Source organism: Pempheris klunzingeri, chromosome 12 (genome assembly GCF_042242105.1).
Source record: "Pempheris klunzingeri isolate RE-2024b chromosome 12, fPemKlu1.hap1, whole genome shotgun sequence".
NCBI classification, from domain to species: domain Eukaryota; kingdom Metazoa; phylum Chordata; class Actinopteri; order Acropomatiformes; family Pempheridae; genus Pempheris; species Pempheris klunzingeri.
In genome coordinates, this window is record NC_092023.1 from 17,133,687 (window position 1) to 17,155,512 (window position 21,826).

At 40.0% G+C, this 21,826-nt stretch overlaps 3 protein-coding genes across 4 annotated transcripts in view; all 3 read left to right on the forward strand.

The window, feature by feature from the left end:
- LOC139210467 (spectrin beta chain, non-erythrocytic 1) overlaps positions 1 to 4,509 on the forward strand; it is a 122,322-nt gene extending 117,813 nt beyond the window's left edge. For both annotated transcript variants that reach the window (XM_070840449.1, XM_070840448.1), the window contains 4 exons: positions 1,284 to 1,486; positions 1,831 to 2,004; positions 2,267 to 2,309; positions 2,938 to 4,509. In XM_070840449.1, coding sequence (XP_070696550.1) covers positions 1,284 to 1,486; positions 1,831 to 2,004; positions 2,267 to 2,309; positions 2,938 to 3,153 — 636 coding nt within the window. In that variant the 3' untranslated portion in view covers positions 3,154 to 4,509. The remainder of the gene's footprint in view (positions 1 to 1,283; positions 1,487 to 1,830; positions 2,005 to 2,266; positions 2,310 to 2,937) is intronic.
- Positions 1 to 21,826, forward strand: part of rps27a (ribosomal protein S27a) — a 263,072-nt gene that overhangs the window by 94,006 nt on the left and 147,240 nt on the right. The gene's annotated exons all lie outside the window — the stretch shown is intronic.
- LOC139210755 (echinoderm microtubule-associated protein-like 6) overlaps positions 11,056 to 21,826 on the forward strand; it is an 85,266-nt gene continuing 74,495 nt past the window's right edge. The window contains exon 1 of the mRNA XM_070840901.1: positions 11,056 to 11,252. Within this exon, the coding sequence (XP_070697002.1) occupies positions 11,056 to 11,252 (197 nt within the window). The remainder of the gene's footprint in view (positions 11,253 to 21,826) is intronic.

A 21,826-nucleotide genomic window follows, 5' to 3' on the forward strand; every position in this document is an offset into this window, starting at 1 on the left:
TCACACAATTACATGCTTAAAATGCATTAAAACGGCTGTTTAATGTCTAGAAATGTCTAGCGCCTAAGTTTACCTTGCATTGGTTTTGAGCCATGTTTTAGGTTAGTTCAGAGGTAGGGGCTCAGGCCAGACATGAGATTTTTTGATAACTTTATGACTCCAACAAGATAGACTTTTAAACTCTAGAAACTTTAGGGTTTAACTTAAGGTTTTCAACTTTAAAGACTGGGATCACCATGCTAAAGAGGAACGTCCAGCATAGACCAGCAATGTTTGATTGATAGCACTGCATCATTTAATACATATTTGTGATTTGTTGCTTTTGACCAGAATATAATTCTGTCTAGATGGTAACTCTGATTTTAAAATCACAGTTTGGATTATCTGAAGTGTGGTTGTATGAGAAGCAGGCAGAGTTCCCGCTCAGACGCTAAGCAAAGTACTGTTGTGGACGGGTGTGCAAGAAAACAAATTCCTACCTAGAAAGAAAAAAAATATATATATATTCAACTTCAATTTAATTGTATGCTATATTTAGAGTATTTTCATCACTTTCATCTGGGAACTGAAGCCGTTAAATCAATGACAAAAACAGTAAATTTACTTTGCAGAACCTGGAAGTTGGTCTACTGCAGCCTCAATCAAGCAAACTAACACATTAATTACTGTCCAAACTATCAATTTAAAACACTAAAGTCACATAATAATACAAAAGAAACTAACCAATCAAGGTAGCAGTAGACCATCATGTTCTGCAAGATAAATGACTGTTTTTGTCAATGGAATCTGGTGGTGTTAAAATTAGCAACTGAATCAGTTCCTTGTCGAAAGGCCTGTCTGTCTGCACTGAAATATAGTGTACACTTCAAGTGATACTGATGTTTATTTTTAACTGGGCTTTTTTTTTGTTTTAGTGGGCTAAAATACATTTTCCTGCTGCCCCCTTCCACAGCAGTACTTTGCTTAGAGTCTGTGCCGAGACTCTGTATACACTAACTATGGATAAATACCTCATACAACATCCCTTTAATGTTACAGATCAAAGCTAGCGCCTTCTATAGCAGTTTGGCACATTAAGTCAGTCTGCCAGGGTTATGTACACTGAGTTTAGGCTCGTTCAGACGTAGTGTCCATACAGCCTCTGACTCTGCTCTGCATGCTGCAGCTCTGATAATTCTGATTTACAGCTTCTGTGTCTGAGAGAGAAATGTCTTTAGAAAAGAGTGAATGTATGAGCTACCTACAATCCTCTTCTGACTTTCCTCCCTCTCTTCTGTTTCCAGGATAACGTTGAAGGGGGTGAGGTGGTGAACGGGGTGTCGGAGCCCAGCCCTGCAGGGTCTCCCGGGGCGTCTCGCAAGGGCAAGGCCAGCCAGGCAGCGACCCTGCCGGCCAAGACCCAGCAGGACGCTCCCATGTCCCAGCTGGAGGGTTTCCTGCACCGCAAGCATGAGTGGGAGGGGCATAACAAGAAGGCTTCTAGCAGGTAATAATGGTTTGGCGTTTGTCAGAACACCAGCATCTGAAATGCAACCAAGTCTGTAGTGTCTGTGGACTGTGTGTCTTAACGTGCTGAAACACAAAAGTCACCATTTTTATAGCCTTCAAAATAATGCTGTTCCGTTTCCGTTTGTAATCTTCTCTTCTTCTTCACAATGAAATAAAAAACAAAATCTAACTGCATTTGCATAGATTCATCTGTTCATATAAAGATTTTAGACCAAAGTATTATATTTTACTTATTCTAAAATAGAATGATTGGCCATAATAGAACTTGCAGCATAAAAATGAACCACTGATAATGATCAGACTCTTGCTGTGTCTCTGCAGGTCGTGGCACCATGTGTACTGTGTGATCAATCAGCAGGAGATGGGTTTCTATAAGGATCAGAAGAGCGCCAGTCAGGGTATCCCCTACCACAGCGAGATTCCCGTCAGCCTAAAGGATGCCGTCTGCGAGGTGGCGCTGGACTACAAGAAGAAGAAACACGTCTTCAAACTAAAGTGAGTATACTGATCTTTGTTTGCAGATGACACTATACTATGACTGAAAGCTGAATTGTGAAACATATTTGGTTTGCAAATCTGACAGGTTAAAGGATGATACAGTTAGTTATTCTCTTTCTTTTACCAAAAGAAAGTGTCTTTATTAGGCAGGAGGTAAAGATACACAAAGTGTAGGTGAACCAGTGAAGTTACTCCCATAAACGTCCTCTGGTAAATGTTCATGCTGATTATTATTTAATACGTTCTCTAACTTCTACAGGATAACTGATGGGAATGAATATCTCTTCCAAGCCAAAGATGACGTGAGTAAAAAAAGAAACAGTTCACCTGCATTTTTTCTTTTTCCCAATATTGTGGTGCTTCCTGTTTTTTTATATTCACAATGGTAGCCATTTTTGAATTCCTCCCTCATGAGTCGGTCCTCCAATAATGATAACTGTATTAGTTAAATTTTGTTATTTGTTTTTTATTGATTTATTTTATATTTTTATATTTGAACTTGTTTAAAAAAAATTGCCATTATATGTTTTTTTATTTAAGTTTAGTTTTACCTTTTAGAATTAAAACATATTTTGATATGAAGGTATTCATTCACTTATGTATTTGTATCTATTTTATTTATATATCCCAGCAACACTTTACTTTTAGTCCCCCTGTAGCTTTCATTACAAGCATATAAACTTTTAATAAATTTAGCACTCTTTATTGCATTTGAACATATCTAAGTGTTAATTTATGTCTAAACACTTAACTCACATATTAGTAAAACACAGTTGTAATGATATAAAATGGATGAATGGAGAAGTTCTGATTGTTTACAGATTTTGCACATTAATAAATGCTTACAAGCTATGTAACAGTGTGTTAAATAGCTGCTCCTCACAGCTAACTCCTCCCTTCCTCTCTCTCCTCCCTCTCCCCGTCCTTCAGGAGGAGATGAACGTGTGGATCTCGGCCATCTCGGCCGCCGTGTCAGGCGACAAGTTGGAGGTCACGCCCAGCAGCCATAGCACGCCCGCCCCTGCCGCACGCGCCCAGACTCTGCCGGCCTCCGTCGCTGCCACGGCAGCGGCAGCTGAGTCCAGCCCGGGCAAACGAGAGAAAGACAAGGAGAAACGCTTCAGTCTGTTCAGCAAGAAGAAATAGACGCTTCCCTTTTCCTCCTCCTCCTCTTCCCTCCTCTTCCTCCTCCTGGTGCTGTTTGGGGTCGCTCTCCATTATTGATCAATTTCTGGTCACATTTTTGTTGAAGATGTCCACGTCAGTTAACCGAATGTTGATTTAGAGTCAGCTTGTAGCAACTGATACTGTAATAACTAAAAACTGATACGATCATTGCCCGAAGTGTAATGTATTTAAACTGAATCAAAACCGTTAAATGAGATAAATATCCAAATAATGCAATAACATCAAATGATAATAATGCTAAGATGAGGAAAAACGTGCTTCATCATCAATTTTTAGTAAGATTTAACTCACTAAAAGATGTGGACAGTTCTTACAGCATCCAGCAGTTACAACATTAGCAGTTATGTCAAATAAAATCCCAAACAGCCACTCTTTCTCCTCCCTCTGTTCTTTCTTCTTCTTCTTCCTCCTCTTCCTGTCAAAGCGTGACTCCAGCATGCAAGCTCCGAGCCAAAACTCTCCACTCTGTGCCTATCAACCGTCCGGTCTGGCTCAGAGCTACAGTACAGCTAACAACACACCACCTGTATCCTCTGTTCACTTTTTGTAAGATAAGGAGCAGGAAAAACGGATTTAAAAAAAAAAGATCGGATTGAAGGAAAAAAAATTTAAAGGGGGTCTGCAAACGCTTCAGGCAGCTGCTGTCATAAAAATAAAAATCAGAGTTTGCCGCTGAACAACAACACCATGTAGAGGAGTTCCCAGAATATTCCTGTTTATTATTCTTATTGCTATTATTTGTGTTTTCTATCTCCTCCTGTTTGGTTTTTCTTCTCTGCTTCTTCATCATCCCAGCTTTTTGTCGACTACTGCCTTTTGTGGGTTGTGTTTACGCTCCCGAGTTATTTTTTTTGGGAAGTTGTAGGTAGTTTCTGTTAGGGTCCATCCTCAGTTTTTGCGAGGCCTTGTCTTTGCAAGATGACGTGTATCCCTCTGTAGTGGGGAAAACTGAGACCACAGCAGGGTAAACCTCTGAAATTACACCTCTCACGTGTTTGGAAGTTCAGCTGAAACGTGTAAAAAAGGAAAGAATCGTGTCGTGAAAGTCAATATGTAAAACATTCAAAGTACAAAACGATCACCCTGAGTGTTTTGCGCACTGAATAATTTTGCTTTTCTCTCGGTGAAGTTTGTGCAATAAACCTGTGAAAAGCAAATTATCGTCATTACATTCTGTTGAGTTCTGGTGCTGTCTAATTCCTGCAGCATCACAGGAAGTGGCTGTAATTTGGAGCGTTACCCTGCAGTGCTTTGAACTGTATGTATAACTTGTGTATAACAAAATGTTAAAAAATAAACCTGTGTTTAATTTCACCTATTATATTATTATTACTACTAATAAGACCTACCAACCGTAATAAGCTTCATTTGAGTATAACTTTCTTTACCTGAAAACCTAATGAAATGTACACTTAACAAATCTGAATGAAGGAGCCGTCGAGTCGGCGCAACCCAACTCGATGGGGGAATAAATAACTAAGACCAGTAAGAATGTTTGTTAACTCAAACTTTAAAACATCCAGTAAGTTTTATTTTCTACTCTTTACATTTTTTGAAACATTTACATTTACTGCCCTTAGTTATTTGGAATATGTTTTTGTTTCCTCCCGTGTGTATTTTCTTTTCCACAGTTAAGCTATGTCTAAGGTTTATTTAGTCTGACAAGTATGGAGACGTAGATGTACTATAAAAACAAAAATTACTTTAAGCATTGCTGTTAAGTGGACAAGTTGGTTCTAAAAAGCATTTACTGAAAGTGAGTAATGTTGCAGAATAATTGGTCGCTTGCTTGTTGGCTTCAGCATTCCATTTTTTAAGATTTCAGTCTTTTTCCGCCAGTAACCTCGCAGTGAAATAGAGTTACTTGTCCTCTATGGAAGTTCTTTGATGACAAAATTAACAGAAAATGTGCACTTTCAAGCAAGATAACAATTTTAAGGGCAGAATTGTGATATTTATCAATGTTTTGAGACGTCATGTGAACAGCCTGCCTGCCACATGTTATCTTAAAATGTGCATGCCATGTTTGTTTACTTTGCACGCCAAAACTTTGACACACTTAATTTTGTTACTTGGCCCAATAGCACCTCCTAATGCCAAAATATCAGTAAGATTCAAATCATCAAAAACACGATGGTTTGGGTTATATCAGACACAGCTGTGCACTCAAAAGCTATATGTGTTGTTAAATCCAAATTTAACCCTGAACGTGGTGTCCTCAATTAATTTTTTCTCTTAAAGCCTGCTTGGTTAAAGCCTGAATTTACTTTACACGTTCATTTGTCATTTTGTCATTAATTAACTTCCATACCTGCCAGGAAAAGTGGAAGCAAAACAGCAGGAAAGAGCCCCAAAGTGTAAAAGGTGGGTGTGTTTGTTTTTACACAGCAGGTGGTGGGGTTTGGTGGGTGGAGCTCGGGCTTTACATTGGTGAAACACCTCAAGTAACTGAAACACTTTTCACTGGGTGATTGGTCCTGAAATGATTCCTGTTTTTTTTTTTTTTTTTTCACCACAGTCTCTGGTAATTTGATAAATATAATGTGCATTCCTCTGTCACTGTAACCATAGTAACAAGATATTTCTTCATATTGCACAATCAACAATGCCACGATGTGGGTGGGTGGGGGTGGGCGGGGCTGGGTTTTGTAGGTGAGGTAGTCAGTGTGATGTGGACCGGGGGTCACTGCTAGTTGGATCTGCACCCGTAGACTTCTCCCCATCTCTGTTACATATGTGCAAAAAGCCATTAAAATGCTTTTAAAATGAACCAAACAGACTCTGCTTGTTTTCTCATGTGTGTGAAGTTGATAATGTGGTGCTTCAGTTCTTCAAGGTAGCTGAACTTAAATCTCGGCTCTACACTTAATCCCTACATTTAAAGCAGACTAGCTATAACAAAGGTAGAAATGGAAAATATAGTGAAGTAAAAACTAGATTACTGCCTCAAAAATATAGTTATTTTATCGACTGTTGCATGTTTGACTGAATAACCATGTCAGCTGTGGAAGCTTGACAGACTGACTGTCCAGTGTGTTGGCATACACACACACACACACACAGACACACACACAGGTTTTTTTCTGCCTCCAGCAGAGCACCAGCTCTCTCTCGCCTCTCATTTTCAAGTTATTTCACTCACCTCTGCTGGTACTGTTAGTATACTGCAGGTATGTCGACAAGAAAAACATAATGTTACTAAAACAAAAGAAAAACAAATTCAGGTAGCTGAAAAAAGATTGTTTTCAAAGTTGTGAAACTTTGCTAGCTTGCACAATTGTAAGAAGTAGCTCTACCTGGTTTCTGCTCTGGTTAGCGGCGCTGAAGCAGGTGTACGTACTGATATTTAAAGAGCTCCTCCTTTGTGACGTATGAAACCCTGCCTGAAGGAACATGTCTGTTTTTTAGACTGTCCTTGGTACACTGCTGTGGTGTTGGCTGCCCATTTTGCTCCTAATATGTCTTGTGGTGCATGAAAAGCACCACATGGGCATGTTAACAAGGTAACAAAAAACCAAGTGATTTTCGCTGGAGATTGCTCAATTTAGTAAATGACTAGTTCTGTCATCCTCAGTGAATAATGTGAAAGTCCCTAATGAAAGACAGTAAACTAAATAAAAAGTGACTCTAAATTTGTGCTGAGAAAACACAGAAGCCTCAAAGAACTGTCCTTCTGCTGTTTAAACTTTAGTGTTTTTTGTATTTTGGCCACAAGATGGCGAAAGAAGCAGATTGCAGAAAGTTGATGCAGCCTTTGAAAGTCTCTGAAAGCAGCAGTGGTGGAAAAAGTACTCCATGGACAAAGATTTTGATTTTACCTCATAAAATGTGGTAGGTGCTGGTCTACTGCTGCTTCGATCAGTTAGTTTGTATGTGTTATTGTGTGATTTTGGTGTTTTAAACGGTTTGTTTGGATCTAAAATAACATGTTCAGACACCAAAGTCACAGCAACTAGACCATCAACACCTCTGGACATAGTATTACAAAGTGCAACTTGTAAATCAGACTTACAGACTTTACACTCTGTATATATCCATCAAAATGTCATACAACCATCATCCCACACTTTATTCCCCTTTCTGTATTTTCTACAGTAGTAGATTAAAGTTTCTGTAATCTGTCTTTCATAACATAGTAGTGCATGGAAATCCTGATCAGTGAAGTGAAGATATTTGTAGTGGAGTTAAACTAGAGACGAAAAAGTTGCAAGTAAAGTACAATTACCTCAAATTTGTAGAAACGTATAGCACCTGAGTAAATATACATAAATACATTCCATTATTGGTGATGACGACCAAGTAAAGTCCATCCATGTAATGTGTCTGAAAGGTCCCGAGGAAGTCCAGTAAGTGAACCTTGAGTGAAAAGCCGTTTGTCACACCACTGTCTCCAAAGACTCTTTGAGCTCAAACTCTCAGACTCTGTGTTTAGTCAGGCTTTTATAGGAGGATGATGCATGTGTGAGGGAGGAGAGTCTGTCTACTTCCTGCATCAGCTGTGTCTAATCCCTGAACATCCTGCCAGCAGCAGCATCAGTACAGTGCGACCTGTTTTTGTTTTGTTGCAGCAGCTGTTTCCATCTGCAGGCTGGTGAGCGTTGTCATGGGGCACAGAGGTAAACACAGACTTTATCATTTATAATTAGACCTAGTGTGTAGGTGTGTGTGTGTGTGTGTGTTTGTGTAATTCCCCTGATCTAAAACATTCACACACAAATAACAAACAAAATCAAAACAAACACACCTTAACGTCACATATGGAGTATAAACAGCACTCAGGCGTTTGGAGACGTGCTACAGGAGAAATAATTGGACACTTACGTACGTTATTTGGAGATACTGCTCTACTGTACACTGAGCTCGTACGCTGCTTACAGCTGGATTTGAGATCTTATTTATAGTTGTGGCTGTGTGGATTTTTCTTTTTCATTGCTTTAATTGGTTTATTGGTCCACTTTCTTCTGGTTATGTGTGCTTTCATCACGTGTGCTGTTACTGTTGTCTATAAATAAATGAGAGTCTAACTTTCTCTCCCACAGTCTCTCCATTCAGCACCGCAGACAGCTCCTCCACCATTTCTGCTGCTTCTGGTATTTGTAGTTTTTTTGTTTATACCTCTGACTTCCGTGCTGATAAAAACCCATGAATGATGATTAATAAAAAAGGAAACTCAAAGTCCCACAGTCCTTCGCGGCCGTGCGTCCTCTCCAGCGGAGCCGGGGTGTTTTCTCTCCGTGCGTCATGGTTACCTCCCGAGCCTGAGCTGCGACAAGCACGTGACAATTCAATATAATGATACCGGAAGTGGAGAGGTCCGGCCTTCAAAATAAAACCCGGGATTTCGCAGCCCACAGTGAAACCAAGAGATTAGAATAATTGATAAATATTTCGTATTTACTATTAAAGACATAAAAAATCAGTATGAAATAAAATGTAAAAATTAAAATATGGTCTCCGCTGTTTCCTCATTAAACAGGAGAGAAGCTCATTGAACTATTTAGTATCAAACTGCAGCTGGTGATTATTTACATTCTGGATTCATCAGCAGATTATTTTCTCCATCAATCATCGATTGATTGGTTTGTAAAAAGAGAAATGAGCCCAGATGTTTTTACAGGAAAAATTGCTGGACTGTAGAAACTTTTGGGGAGTTTAATTTAGAACAAACTAACATATTTTATAAACTCTGCATTTTATAGGTTAAAATGTGAACTTAGAAAGGACCTAAACTATCAGTTAAATGTAGGAAGAGTACACTGTTCAGCTCTCCGCTGTTACATAAAGCTCGTTCAATATTTGACTTTGCTTTGTCTGTCAAAGCACGTTGTAAACTCTGTTAAAGGAGCTGTGCAAATGTAATTATTATTATTATTATTATTATTATTAGTGTTGTAATAGTACAGTTCTTTGGCTTTGAGTAGCTGCATCCTACATCATTCCCCTCAAGCAAGAAATGACCAGATATTGTCACTTTTAAAACTCAATATTTTTAAATAAAACAAATTCTTCAAAAAGTGGCGTTCAAACTGTCAGGATGCCATTTTTTTCAGGCATGTGACTGTTAAACTATACGCCATAAAAACCTGTCAAAACACCACGTTGTGGCCTCTGGTTCTGAAGTGAAGCCAGTGCTGAAGAGCCCTAAACCTGCATCCTTTTATTTTTTAGGTTACACACCGGAAACGCTCTCTGATGATCGGCTCTGTGGTGCCTTTACACTCCTGCTTGTCAGTCCGAAAACGAGCGAGAAAAGATCACTGTGGTGAGACTCGGCGGTCAGGGAGGGTCTCCATTAGGCGTCCACAGTCCGGTGTCCTGATCAGCTGAGTCCGTCCGTCCTTCTGTCTGTCTGTCTCTCTGTCTGCGGGTGGAGGGTCAGCTGCGGCCGGAGGATGCTCTCCTCCTGCCGGGAATCAGGACTTTCCTCTCCCGTCATCCGGCCGGGATGCTGCGGTCTGAACCCGGGGCTTCTCCTCTCCTCTGCCCGCTGAAGTTGGATCATCCGCGGGATTAAACACTTGTTTATGTGCCTCCCCCCTCCTCATCTTCACCCTCTTCATCACTACCACCACCTCTTTCTCCTCGGCTCTCTCCGGAACTGCCCGATCATTTCCCACTGGAAGTAATCCGCTTCTTTTATTTTGAGATTCGGGATTATTACACATCCCGTCCCCCCGACTCTGGTGGATTTTACGCACGGACGCACGCACAGATTTGTGAATGGGTTTGTGAGGAGGCGCATGTCTTCCTCCCTCCAGCGGCTCCTTCCCTCTCCACCTGCGGAGGGCTGATGTGAACACGCCGGGGACTCGGGAGGAATCACACCCGCGCTGTGGTGGCCGTGGCTGGTACCGAGGTCGAGGATTAGTGTGAGGAGAAGGGATTATATTCTCCAGGCGCGGAATCCTCCATCAATTGTGTTGCTGTTTTTCTGTCTCTTTATTTTTACATTTTTTGGACACGACGAGAACTTTCCAGACGCGAAGGAAACCGAAGAATATTCCAGACTGAAGCAGAAATTATGAATGAAGCTCAGAGATTCACGAATACAAGAACTCTTCGTTTTAATTGCTGCTATTAAGCACCACAAGGCATGATGGGATCGTTTTAAACTCACCACAGGGTGCGATGAAGACACTGTGAGTCCATTTAGGAACATTAAAGACCATTACTCTCAAACCACAAGTGATAAAGTGGATAAAAATATATAGATGCAATTAAGTCATCTGAAACAGTGATCTCCCTTTGAGGAGGAAGATGGTGAGGATGATGAGGATGGCACACAGGAACTGTGTGAAGAGTGAGTTTTATTATAATTTCACCATCACAGACGCAGCGTGAGGAGCCATACACATCTCAGTGTGAAGTCGTTTTATTTATTTATTATTTTTATTTAATATTACACAATTAAAATGACATTATGTGAACTGAGGCGAATCTAAACTGATTATTAAGCTTCAGAGGGACAAAAAAAAAAACTCCAGTTCTTCCTGCGTAAAGGGGACCTGTGTCAGATTATTAAGAGTTGTACATCAGGCTGATCAACAGGCCAGTAGTTGTCTTTAAATAGGCTATCATGTCCACTTTTGTCATTTATTTACTTTGTGCTTTGAGAAAAGTGAATAAGCATCAAGGAAATTAAGGATGAAGACGCGAAGAAAATCTGATATCTTAAGCTTTAAGGTTTAAAACCAAATGACATGAAGTCACATGTTGCGACAGAACAAATTTTGATTTGACTAAAAGTTTTAAATCATCATATTTTATATCAAAGAACAGAACCATCCACAGGTTATTTGGCAGGGGTGGGTGTGGTGTGGTGGGGTGGGGGGGGCACGGTGTCCCGTCAGATGAGTGAACATGTCGGACCGGAGCGCCCCGGGCTGCCGGCTCAGACTGGACTGGGTCTACGGGTACCGGGGCCACCAGTGCCGGAATAACCTGTACTACACCGCCGGGAAGGAGGTGGTATACTTCGTGGCCGGGGTGGGAGTGGTCTACAACACCAGAGAGCACAGCCAGAGGTTTTACCTGGGACACAACGATGACATCATCAGGTAAGACCGCTGCAACACCTAGATGTGTTTAAGACGGGACAGACCAATCAGAGACCATTTCTGCCAATGTGAAGAGAAAAAAAAGGTCCAAGTCATTGTAATTAGAAATTAAAATAATGACTTATTGGAGAAATGTTCCTCTTATAATGACCTACAGGATCTTTTTTACATCACACTGGCAGAAATGGTCGTACATACAATGTAAAATATTTTAAAATACATTAAAGCCAGTATTGAACTCCAAAGAATTTTGAATTACAGTATAATGTCCTGGTCCAGTAGATCACCTCGGTCTGCAGCCATGAAACGGACTGCAGTGGCTGCAACATAATCCTTTGGGGCAGCTGCATCTGATCAAAGTATGTCCACTAAAAGTGTTTGTTTTTGCCACTGACAGGCTCAGATTGTTATTATAAGTGTCTGATAACATTATAGAAAGGATCCCTACAGAGACAGACCTGGAAGATCCTTTTGGTTTAACCACAAACAGCCGTTATATCGCTCTCTTCAAACACACCAGACTCCATTGACAAAACAGTCATTTTACTACGTCACAGACCAACAGGAGTTGCTGGTCTACTGCTGCCTTGATCAGTTATTTTCTTTGTGTTATTGTGTGTTACACAATTCTTGTGTTGGATCTGAACTAACCCTTTAAAACACCAAAGTCACACAATAACACAAAACAAACTAAATGACTTCACATCAAAGAACACAGGGGTTACTGGTTTACTGCTGATTCAATAATTTCGTTTGTTTTGTGTTATTGTGAACCAGCAACTCCTGTTGTTCTGTGAGGTAAAATCACAGTTTTTGTCAATGGAGTCTGGCGTCTTTGCAGAGAGCGATGAGATATGCAGCCTACTGAGTTGATTTACTGGACCAGTTTCAACACCTTCTGTGCCTACCAGTCATTTAGACTCCAAAATATGTACAATTAGGGCCCAGGTTTTAAAATACTGAAGTTACCCTTTAACTTTGAAAGATACCCACTGGATTTGATTAACTGAGACTGTTGAAGCCTCATTCTTTATATGTGTTTCTTATGCTGTGTGTATTTTGTGATATTGGTGAATGTATCTCTTACTTTGATCGAGTTTGGCTTATATTTACTAAAACATTATCAGAAATTTTCTGAAATGATACCAGATTTTCTTGCGTTTTGCAAATAATTAAATAATTTTTTGAAATATTTTCGTGTGAGCATTAGAGCGGTTGGATGTATGTGGGCTGTAAGACAAGTAAGCAATTTACACAATTACATGGTTGACTTGGCTGGAGGGAGTTTTACTTCCTACTCAGATCGTTAGATTCTGTCTTGGGGCGACTGGTCCACTTCTTTTGCATTTTGTCTCTTTTTCATTTGGGTTTGGATGTTTTTTTGAAAGCCTGGTGGGGTTTTATCTCTCCCACACAGTTTGGTTTCTGCTCTAGTTTTACAGAAGCTAGAACCTAAACAGAAACACGTCTACGCCGTGCCAGAAAACAGCTTTGTAGGCTTTGGAGGATGATTTCTTTCTGGGTTTTTTAAGGTCGGACATCACTGGTATCTAAGTCAGTGGATCTATGTAAGCAGGGAATTCTCATATTTGAATTCTACCATTCAGACAGCAATCTACTCACTTTGTGAGTCCTCTCCATCGTGTAAATATGCTGTATTACATCAGATAAACTGGGAGCTGGACACCAGTTGTTTCATAGCACGATGACACATCTGTTTAAGATACCGCTTTAAATTATGTTAAAACTCACAATAACTCATCATTGACTTTTGGTTTCACATGAGTCATGAACGGTGGTCTCCTGGGTGGAAGTCCTGTCGTAAGTTATGTAGGTGAAGTCACTTAAGTTACATAACTGACATAAGTTATGTTAAAAGTCTCATTACATACATAACTTAAGTGTTAAGTTACCTACGTGAAGTAGCTTAAGTTACATTGAAAGTTACGTTACACGCATTAATTATGTTAAATGTATGTGATGTAACTTTCAGAGCTTCAAATAACTCAGCATTGACTTTTGGTTTCACACAGGACACGTACAGCGGTTTCCCGGGTTGAAGTCCTGAGTTAAGTTAACAAAAAAAAATAAATAAATTAAGTAACGTATGTGACAGAATTTAAGTTACATTACATATGTGATGTAACATAATGGGGGACATGGGGGACACGAATAGCGGTCGTCTGGGTTAAAGTCCTGTGTTTGACTCGTCCAACCACCCCAACTCCCTCCCTATGTGGACTTTATCGCTCTTTAGACTAAGAGGCCTAAGAGCAACAAATGAATGAATATTGTAAATTCAAACTAACTAATACTGAACTAAACTAATTCTGATGATGACATGAAGGCAGCACGAACAGGATAAAAACAGCAAACATAACAAAGATGAAATGCATTTCTCATTTTAACTGCTGACACATCTTCTGTGTATAATAACATGTAATATAATATATACCCAATAACTACTGAATAATATGGGGATGTTTCCAAATTTAATAAAACAAGACAGATGAGATGAACTCCTAACGGGCTGCACAGCCGGGATCTTATAAGAGCCAGATGCATTTTCAGGTGATGAATGTTATTGTGCTCGCCTAAAAAAAATAAACTAAGCAGGAGAAAACACAGGTCACATAAACTGACCAGGAGAAACATCTCTGACACAGCTTGCTGTTACTATTATAGATTTTTTTTTACTTTTCTGTAAAGACAAACTGAACAAAAATACTGAATGAAGATAATTTTGCAAACAAATACGAGTCATGTCTCCAAAAAAAAAAGCCTTAAAATCCTGGAAAACCCATTTAAAACCTAGAACACCATCTGTGGGTCTACATGAACTAATTAAATATTTGTTCCAAATGTGACAAACCAGTCCACAAACACCCAAAACCTTTAATCTGGGATTATTCCATATTTATATAACAGAGTCTGTTTCCCAGTCAGGACGGACTGTGAAGGGGTCTCTCATGGTGTTGAACCCACAGAAGTTTCTCTCTGCAGCCTTATGGAGCTTTTCAGCCTCTTTCAGCTCCTAGTTTTGGTTTTGCGGCAGACTTTCTATCTGGTTTGGCCTCACACAGACACAGGTGTGACCAGCTGGAGCATTTAGTTGGTGGAGACCAAAAACAGAGCTAAAAGAGATAGACTATTGGACTTAGATTCATCAGGTGGACACAAATACTGCTCATATGTAGCTGGTTGATAGAACAGTAATGAAGATAATGTATCAGGCGTGCAGTGTTCAACTTAACTCCTTTGCACAAAAGGGAAAGTAGATCAAATCCACTGGACTGTCATCTGAACGCATCGTCAATGGAAGGGAATCAACTCAAGGAAACCTGACCTTATGAAACAATTTAGAGAAAGAGTTAAGTTGGTCTGTAGCACAAATTTGCTTAAATCTAATCATCGTACAGAATCTTAAATATTTCTTCACTTGCTCACATTAAAATGACTTGGTTAGGTTTAGGAAAATATGGTTTTTGGTTAAAGTAAGAACGGTTTTCCTATAACTGAAGTTAAACTTTCAGTTTCGCATGACAAACAACCTCTGCTCGCCTCAGTCAAATCCAAACCACCCCTCCACCTCCATATGCAGCCTTTTACTGCTGTTATACACTACAGCGCAGTGTCACACACAGACGCTAAATGGCGGCATAACATTGTGGGTTTTTTTTCATATAATACATTTTCCCAAACTTTAACTGCGTGCTTTGAGATGCTGAAACATCTTTTTTCATCATGTATTCGCTGTTGGAAATTAGTTTTCTATGAAACTATTTTTAGGAGACAGAGTTTCTTTTCCCGGCATATCTCTGGACAAGATCATCCTTCTCCTTTTGTTGACTGTGTTTTGACATCTGCAGCATTTATGGATGTGGGCTGAGTCTCTCCAAATGTTTGCTTTAACATTTTTAATTCATGATGATTTAAAAAGAAAAAAAATCAGGACTTCAGAGAGCAGCAGAAGGGATTTTCTCTGTTGATGAGAGCCAATTAGAGCGAGTGGAGGAGGAAGATGATTCAGTGAGGTCGCCCAATCATCCCAACATACACACACACACACACACACACACACACACACTCACATACACACACTCACACACCTGGTGTATTCACCGACACTAAACAGCCGATGAGTCATTGGAGCAGCAGGCGTGTTTGGACAGTTTATACAGCAGGACAGTCAGCTGCTGCCTGCAGTACTCTGTGTGTGTGTGTGTGTGTGTGTGTGTGTGTGTGTGTGTGTGTGTGTGTGTGTGTGTGTGTGGAATGTGTGTCACACTAATTGAAAAGCTAGATGCTGCCTCAGCCGAGTCGTGCTCTCTAATAGGAGTGTTAGATTTGTGTTTGTGCCAAATTATCCCTCACAGCTGACTGCAGGTTCACAGCTGGATGAGGAGATGCTACATTTAAATGTGTGCAGTATTTTGAACACAGCATGAATGGTGTGTGTGTGTGTGTGTGTGTGTGGTACATGTGTATTATGTACAGTATATTCCTCTTTACATAAGGAGAATTATACACAAACAACAACTTTGGCTGTTGAACATAAAGATGTATTCAGTAACAAACACCCCCTGCATGCTGATCATTTTCACACAATAGACCACAATAGTGAAACCAAAAGGTCGACCGTGAGTTATTTGAAACTCAAGTAACTACATACATAATATCACTTCAACTTCACTTCTGTAACTAATGTACTTATTTTAACCCAAAACATCATCATTTCATAAGCCGAGCTACATACTTTCAGTGTCAATCCTAGCCACATAACGCTGGTGTTATCAAAATTGCACCTGAAACCTTTATTTTTCAGTTACTGTAAGTTGTTTCTCAGTAAGCTTTATTTTGAAAGTGTAACCGAAATTGCATATTTATTATTGCTAACTCGACCGTGGAATGAGAACTTGTTTTGACACTTGAGGCAAACTGTGTTAAACTGTACGTGAAAAGCTAAAAATCCATAGACATGACACGCAAAACGTCCATAAAAAGGAGTGCTATTTATATGCTGTCCTATGAGATCATCAGTGTGTCCAAATGAAGGCGGCCGTCACATCACCAAATCAATAAATACCACAAAAGTACAAAAGACTGAAATCCCATGCTGATATTTTTACATTTCTGTTCAGATTAAACAGATGTTAACTGCTGAGCTTCAGAGGTGTCGCTTTGTTAACAGAAACAATAACCTGATGTTCACAGAAACGGATGAAATCAATGCCACCTTTAGTGTCATGTTTCTTTCAAACATGTCTGTGTTTTTCAGTAATAAAGAGGCAGAATGGACAGGCCCAGCACTCTCACAGTATCTGGGTTAGCGCTGGCTGCAGGAAATGTCACTGTCACTGGCCCAGTCTGATGCATTGGCCTTTTCATCACTACTGGCACCACAGCCGGTGCTGTTACAGCGGAAATCTGCCAACACGCCATTACACTCCAAATGGATGGAGAAGAGTTCTGGTCTCAGTTTAGACTGGAAAGACATAAAAAATATCCTCAGAGTTCAACCAGGGCCTCCATCTTATGTCATATATTAGCAATTGGGCATCCTTTGCCTCATTTATATAACAGACTTACGATCAGTTTTGATTATAAGTATGACTTGTGTAGAAAACCATGCAGTAGTTATTTATAAAACCTTACTTTGACGTGGAAATGATCTTATCTCTAAGCAAAGACCAGACTTAAGTCTGACGCAAGTGATTTTCCTGCTGGTTATGTTGGGGTGTCCTGTTAGCCTAAACAAGTAACACTAACATTGCCGTGATCTCGCCTTTCAAAACATTTGCTTTTCTCTTTTGTACCATGGCTGTTCCTGACTGAACCCTCTCTGGTGCTGGAATCACATAATTCATCGCAGTGAATGGATGTGAACTCAAGGGAATGAGATCAAGGGAAGATGGAGAGAAGAGTATTTAGCACTAAAAGCTGACGCCAACATAGATATGACATCACTGTATTTTCTGTCTATGATCCATCTTCGGATAGTCTGCAGATATACTGTATGCACGTACTGATTACACCTGATAGCCTAGCTTAACCTTATGCTACAATGTTAGCAACCAGTTACACATTCACAGCGTTTATGGCGAATAATAAATAATTTTCCATGCGTAGGCCTGGAGAATGTTCTGTGGCATTAAGTTTTATTATGATGTAATATGTGATCCTGCCCTACTGATAAACTCACCAAAAATAATACATGTGTCATATTCTATATGGCTATGGTGGCTGTCGTTAGGCTAACAATAACCATGTTAGCTAAGGCTAGCTCTTATATTAGCTTTGGGTACAGCTGCAAGAATATATGTAATGTCACTTTACTGTAATTTTAGCCATTGGTTTGTGGGCTGCCGTCTTAAAGCTTAAAGGTTGGTGTTTTGGCCATCGCCATTTTGATTTTGGAGCCAGAAGTGATGAGTTTGGTTGGTCATCAGGTAGCCCTGCTAAATCCTCTCCTGCTTAGTGGTCTATTTTTCTCTAAATATGACCATAGTTTACTAAATGAACATCCTGCTGTGTTGAAGAAGACTGAGACCATAAACTCATTAGGAAAATGTTTACTGAGGTAATAAATCAAGTGAAAGTTCAGCTCATTTTCTCATAGTCTTCCATCCAATCAGACTTTTGTGTGGAGCCAGTGGAGCCAGCCTGTTTGGAGCTGACTAGTCATATATATAAAGGCCGGTGCAAACGGCGCAGTATAAAAGAGGTATTGCACAACAGATTCGGTAGTTAAAAACTGAACAGTAGAGTTTTCAGTCTTCAGCAGCTGTGGGAGGCTGGGGGCTGATGGAGACTACAGCTCTGGGGAAGAAGCTGTTCCTCAGCCTGTTAGGTCAGGCTGTGATGCCTCTCTATCTCGTCCCTGATGGCGAGGGGTCGGACAGACTGTGACCTGGGTAGGCCCTATCCTCACTGATGTGTCTGGAAAGGAAAGCAAAGGAAGATTAGTGACAGAAGCGAGGAGACATTTGTACCCTGAATGTGACGTTCAGCTTGCAGGTTTGTCCACAGCTCAGATCAAAAGGGAAAGAAGAGTTTGTTTGATGAAAACAACTGATCTTAACGATTTTTAACTATCTCTGACGACAGTTTGGACTTGTTGGAAATAGGGTCTGCTGCACTGCGGCTGCTCTGCTCCGCCCACAGACTGGAGCTGATGGTGAGAACCCTGCAGACGACTGGACTGAGGTAGTTAATTACATTTGCATTTTAGCCACTTAGCCAGCGCTGTGATTTGGGCAGACTTATAGCGACTGTGACAGGAGAATAAAAATAATGTATCAGTTCCCAGATCAGCAAGTTTTACAAGCAAGCAGAAGTGAAGAGGTCAGAGGTCACCACACCACAGAGGGTTAAAAAAAACTGCTTTAAATTTTGTTTTTTTCTGTGAAAAACAAATAAGTGACTCAGTTGAAGTGTGTTTCAGGGCATTAATTTAACAAAATGAGCCTTCATACATACACAATTATACTATTTCCTTATTTACACATAAAAGGCCTCTAAAGACATTTGAAACAAAACCTGCACAACAAAGTGTACCAAACTACTACTACTACCAAACAAGACAGAAACAACAAGAAATAAGGTTTTGAGATTGTATTTAATAAATATAGTTTAAAAGTACTACAAAGCTGTCCTTTAAGACCTGTCCCTTTTTTCTCAGCTGAGTCTCAATTTGGAAGAAGAACAGCAGAGATGTGTGCTTTATTTCCTGAATTTCTTATTAATTAGATTTGAGAGGGTAATGTCTCTCTTTCACGGAGAGTCAACCATTGCTTTTGCTCAGCTTGTTGCATCTTAATACAAACACAGTCTTACTGGACGGACTAAACTTGATTAGAGTTGACCACAGAGACATCAGGAAGGCTTCTAGCTAAAATGATCTTAAACCAAAGACTGTAGAGGAAACAAGGAGTCTAAGAGCTGATGTTATCATTCAGAGCTGCTCAGCAGAAAACTGCAATATTAGATCTGATTCCAGATGAGCATCCCAGGAATTATGTCCATTTTGAGTCTGCAAGTATATAATGGTTTATACAGGATGTTGAGTTGTTCCTTTCTTTTCTTTGTGCTGAAAGCTCTGAATCATAACTGCTCTCGTTTCTCTGTCTCTGCCTGCCTGATGGATCACTTCAGTAATTGCAGGCTCCATGTTGACGCATTAAATCCATGTCGAGTTTTTCTGAAAGGGAGAGAGCGGGACTGTCTTTTTCTTTCATTGGCTCTTTCATGGCCGAGGCCTCCCGGGGGGCGATCAGCCTTTATGTTCCTCTACAGTGAACCATCAGGCTGCTGCTGAATGGCAGCAATTATTACCACAGGCGGGATGCTGCTGTAAGGAGCTCACATTTCCAGCTCAGTTCAGATCTGTTGGCTCACTCGGTTCACTTCACTTTTCAGCTTCGGCGTTTTTACTTAAACTACAAAACAGAGTTAAATGTTCCTAAACTCTCTGGATCATCAAATAGAAATCTTCACTTTGTCTCTGCAGGACCACGGAGGAAAACCAACCAATCAATCAATCAATCAATCAATAATCACAAATGAACTGAACAACATGCCTGCCTCTTATAATGATCCTCGTATAAAATTTGGAATAAAATACGTACAGTTTGGCAACTTTTAGCGCCTGTTGATGATATTAATGTGTGTCAACATTTATTGATTTCACAAGTTATCAGCTTTATATGGCCCACAGCTTCATGTTTGAAGCATATTATATTAAGCATATGGTTATACTTCCACTTTGTACCTGCTGATAAAAACAAAAACGGGAGCTGACATGAAGCAGTAACTTTCTGCTGTCAGTCCACCTGGTGAAGGCAGGTTAGCCAGCCGCTAACCAATCAGCTCCCAGGAGCTGCTGCTGACAGACTGTTTACAGACGACAGGTCAGTGTGGATGGGACGACAGAATGCTAACGCACTGCTCTCATCTCGCTCATGCCTTACATGTGGTTTAGATAGTTGACCAGTCGACTAATCAATTCGTTTTCCTAGTTCCAAACCTTTGGTGCATAATAACAGAAGGCTGCTTTTTGTGGTTCATTTTTGGCACATTTAGCACGACAGGACCTAAGAGAATGGTTTGGAACAAATCAGCAGTCAGAAAGGCATTAAGGTGCTAAACCACTGATCAGTGTTGTAGGCAGCTACTGTGATGATACTAAAACTGGGTTCTTTTTCCTGGTTTTTGTTAAAATTATGGCTGCTGAACTCTGCAGCCTGTCACTGTTTTTCTCCTGTATTCTAGTATAGAGTAGTTTGCATTAATCCAGGCGAGAAAACACAAACGCATGGGTCAACTTATTTTGCATCTTCCAGTGATGAGTCTAACTCCTGCAATACCATATTTCCTCAAACACTGGCCAATGTTTTTATTCTGCAGAGAGCACCAGGCCTTTATTTAAAACGGATTTGCATTAAAGGCAGGTCTTTACGTCTAAGACATTTTAGCATTTTAGCATAGCAAAATAAGACAGGAAACACCAAAGGCAATGATTAACGGGATGTTAACAATTATAAGACTTTCTGTCCTGGCTTCAATTTAAGAAAATTATTAGTCATGCACTGTTCAACGATGGAGAGGCAATTTATCATGGGATTGAGTGTATCAGTATCATCACATCATGTTAGTGTGCCCCACTCAATACCAAATACTGCTCTGGGGCACATTTCCCAGGACTATTTCACCATCAAGGTACATGTATGTAGAGCCTTCAGAGAGTGTTGTGTTAGTATCAACAGTAACTAAGTTATCTTTAGGTTCCTACAGCAAATAAATAGTGCAGAGGAGCAAGCAGCCAGGGTCCTGCTGTGAGACTGCACTGGGAAACAGCCATAAATAAGGTCATATTGTGTGCAGGGGGTCGTTAAGGAAACAATTAAAATATGTAAATATCAAAATGTATTTATAATATCAGGATAACCCCCTTGAGATGTATCAACTCATAATCAAGGGGTACCAAATAAACATTCACACAACAGGAGGAAAACATTACAATATGAGACACACTAATATGTAACACTTTCTTAATGAGGTTCAGCAACAGTCCAAGCTCCAGGATGAATAGATTCCTTCCGACTGAAACTGTGAATTTTGTCGTGTTTTATGTTGTTTTGCTGTTTATTTAGTTGAACTTGGTGTTAGCATGTTGCTCGGCTAATGTGGCTAACCTTTGGAGACAGCAGAACTGATGCGGAGGTTGGTGGGCGGTGCCTGATCAGGCTTGTAGGAGCTGACCAATCAGAGAAGACAGGCCTTTTCTTGGAGAGGGGTCTTAAAGAAACAGGCGCTAAAATGGAGCATTCAGAAAAAGGCTGAACAAAGCAGTATGCAATATTTTTTTGAACATTACAAAATGTAAAGATATTCTGGAAGGACCCCCAAATACAAGAACGAACTTGAAAATGAACAGAAAATGTCTAGAAAAAAACAGATACCAGAAATTGACATCTTATTTCAATAGATTCACTTGAGTGTGTCTAACATTGTGCAATGATGTGTTAAAAAAGAACAACCTAGTCTGTTATATAAAACATTGAGAAGACGAAGGT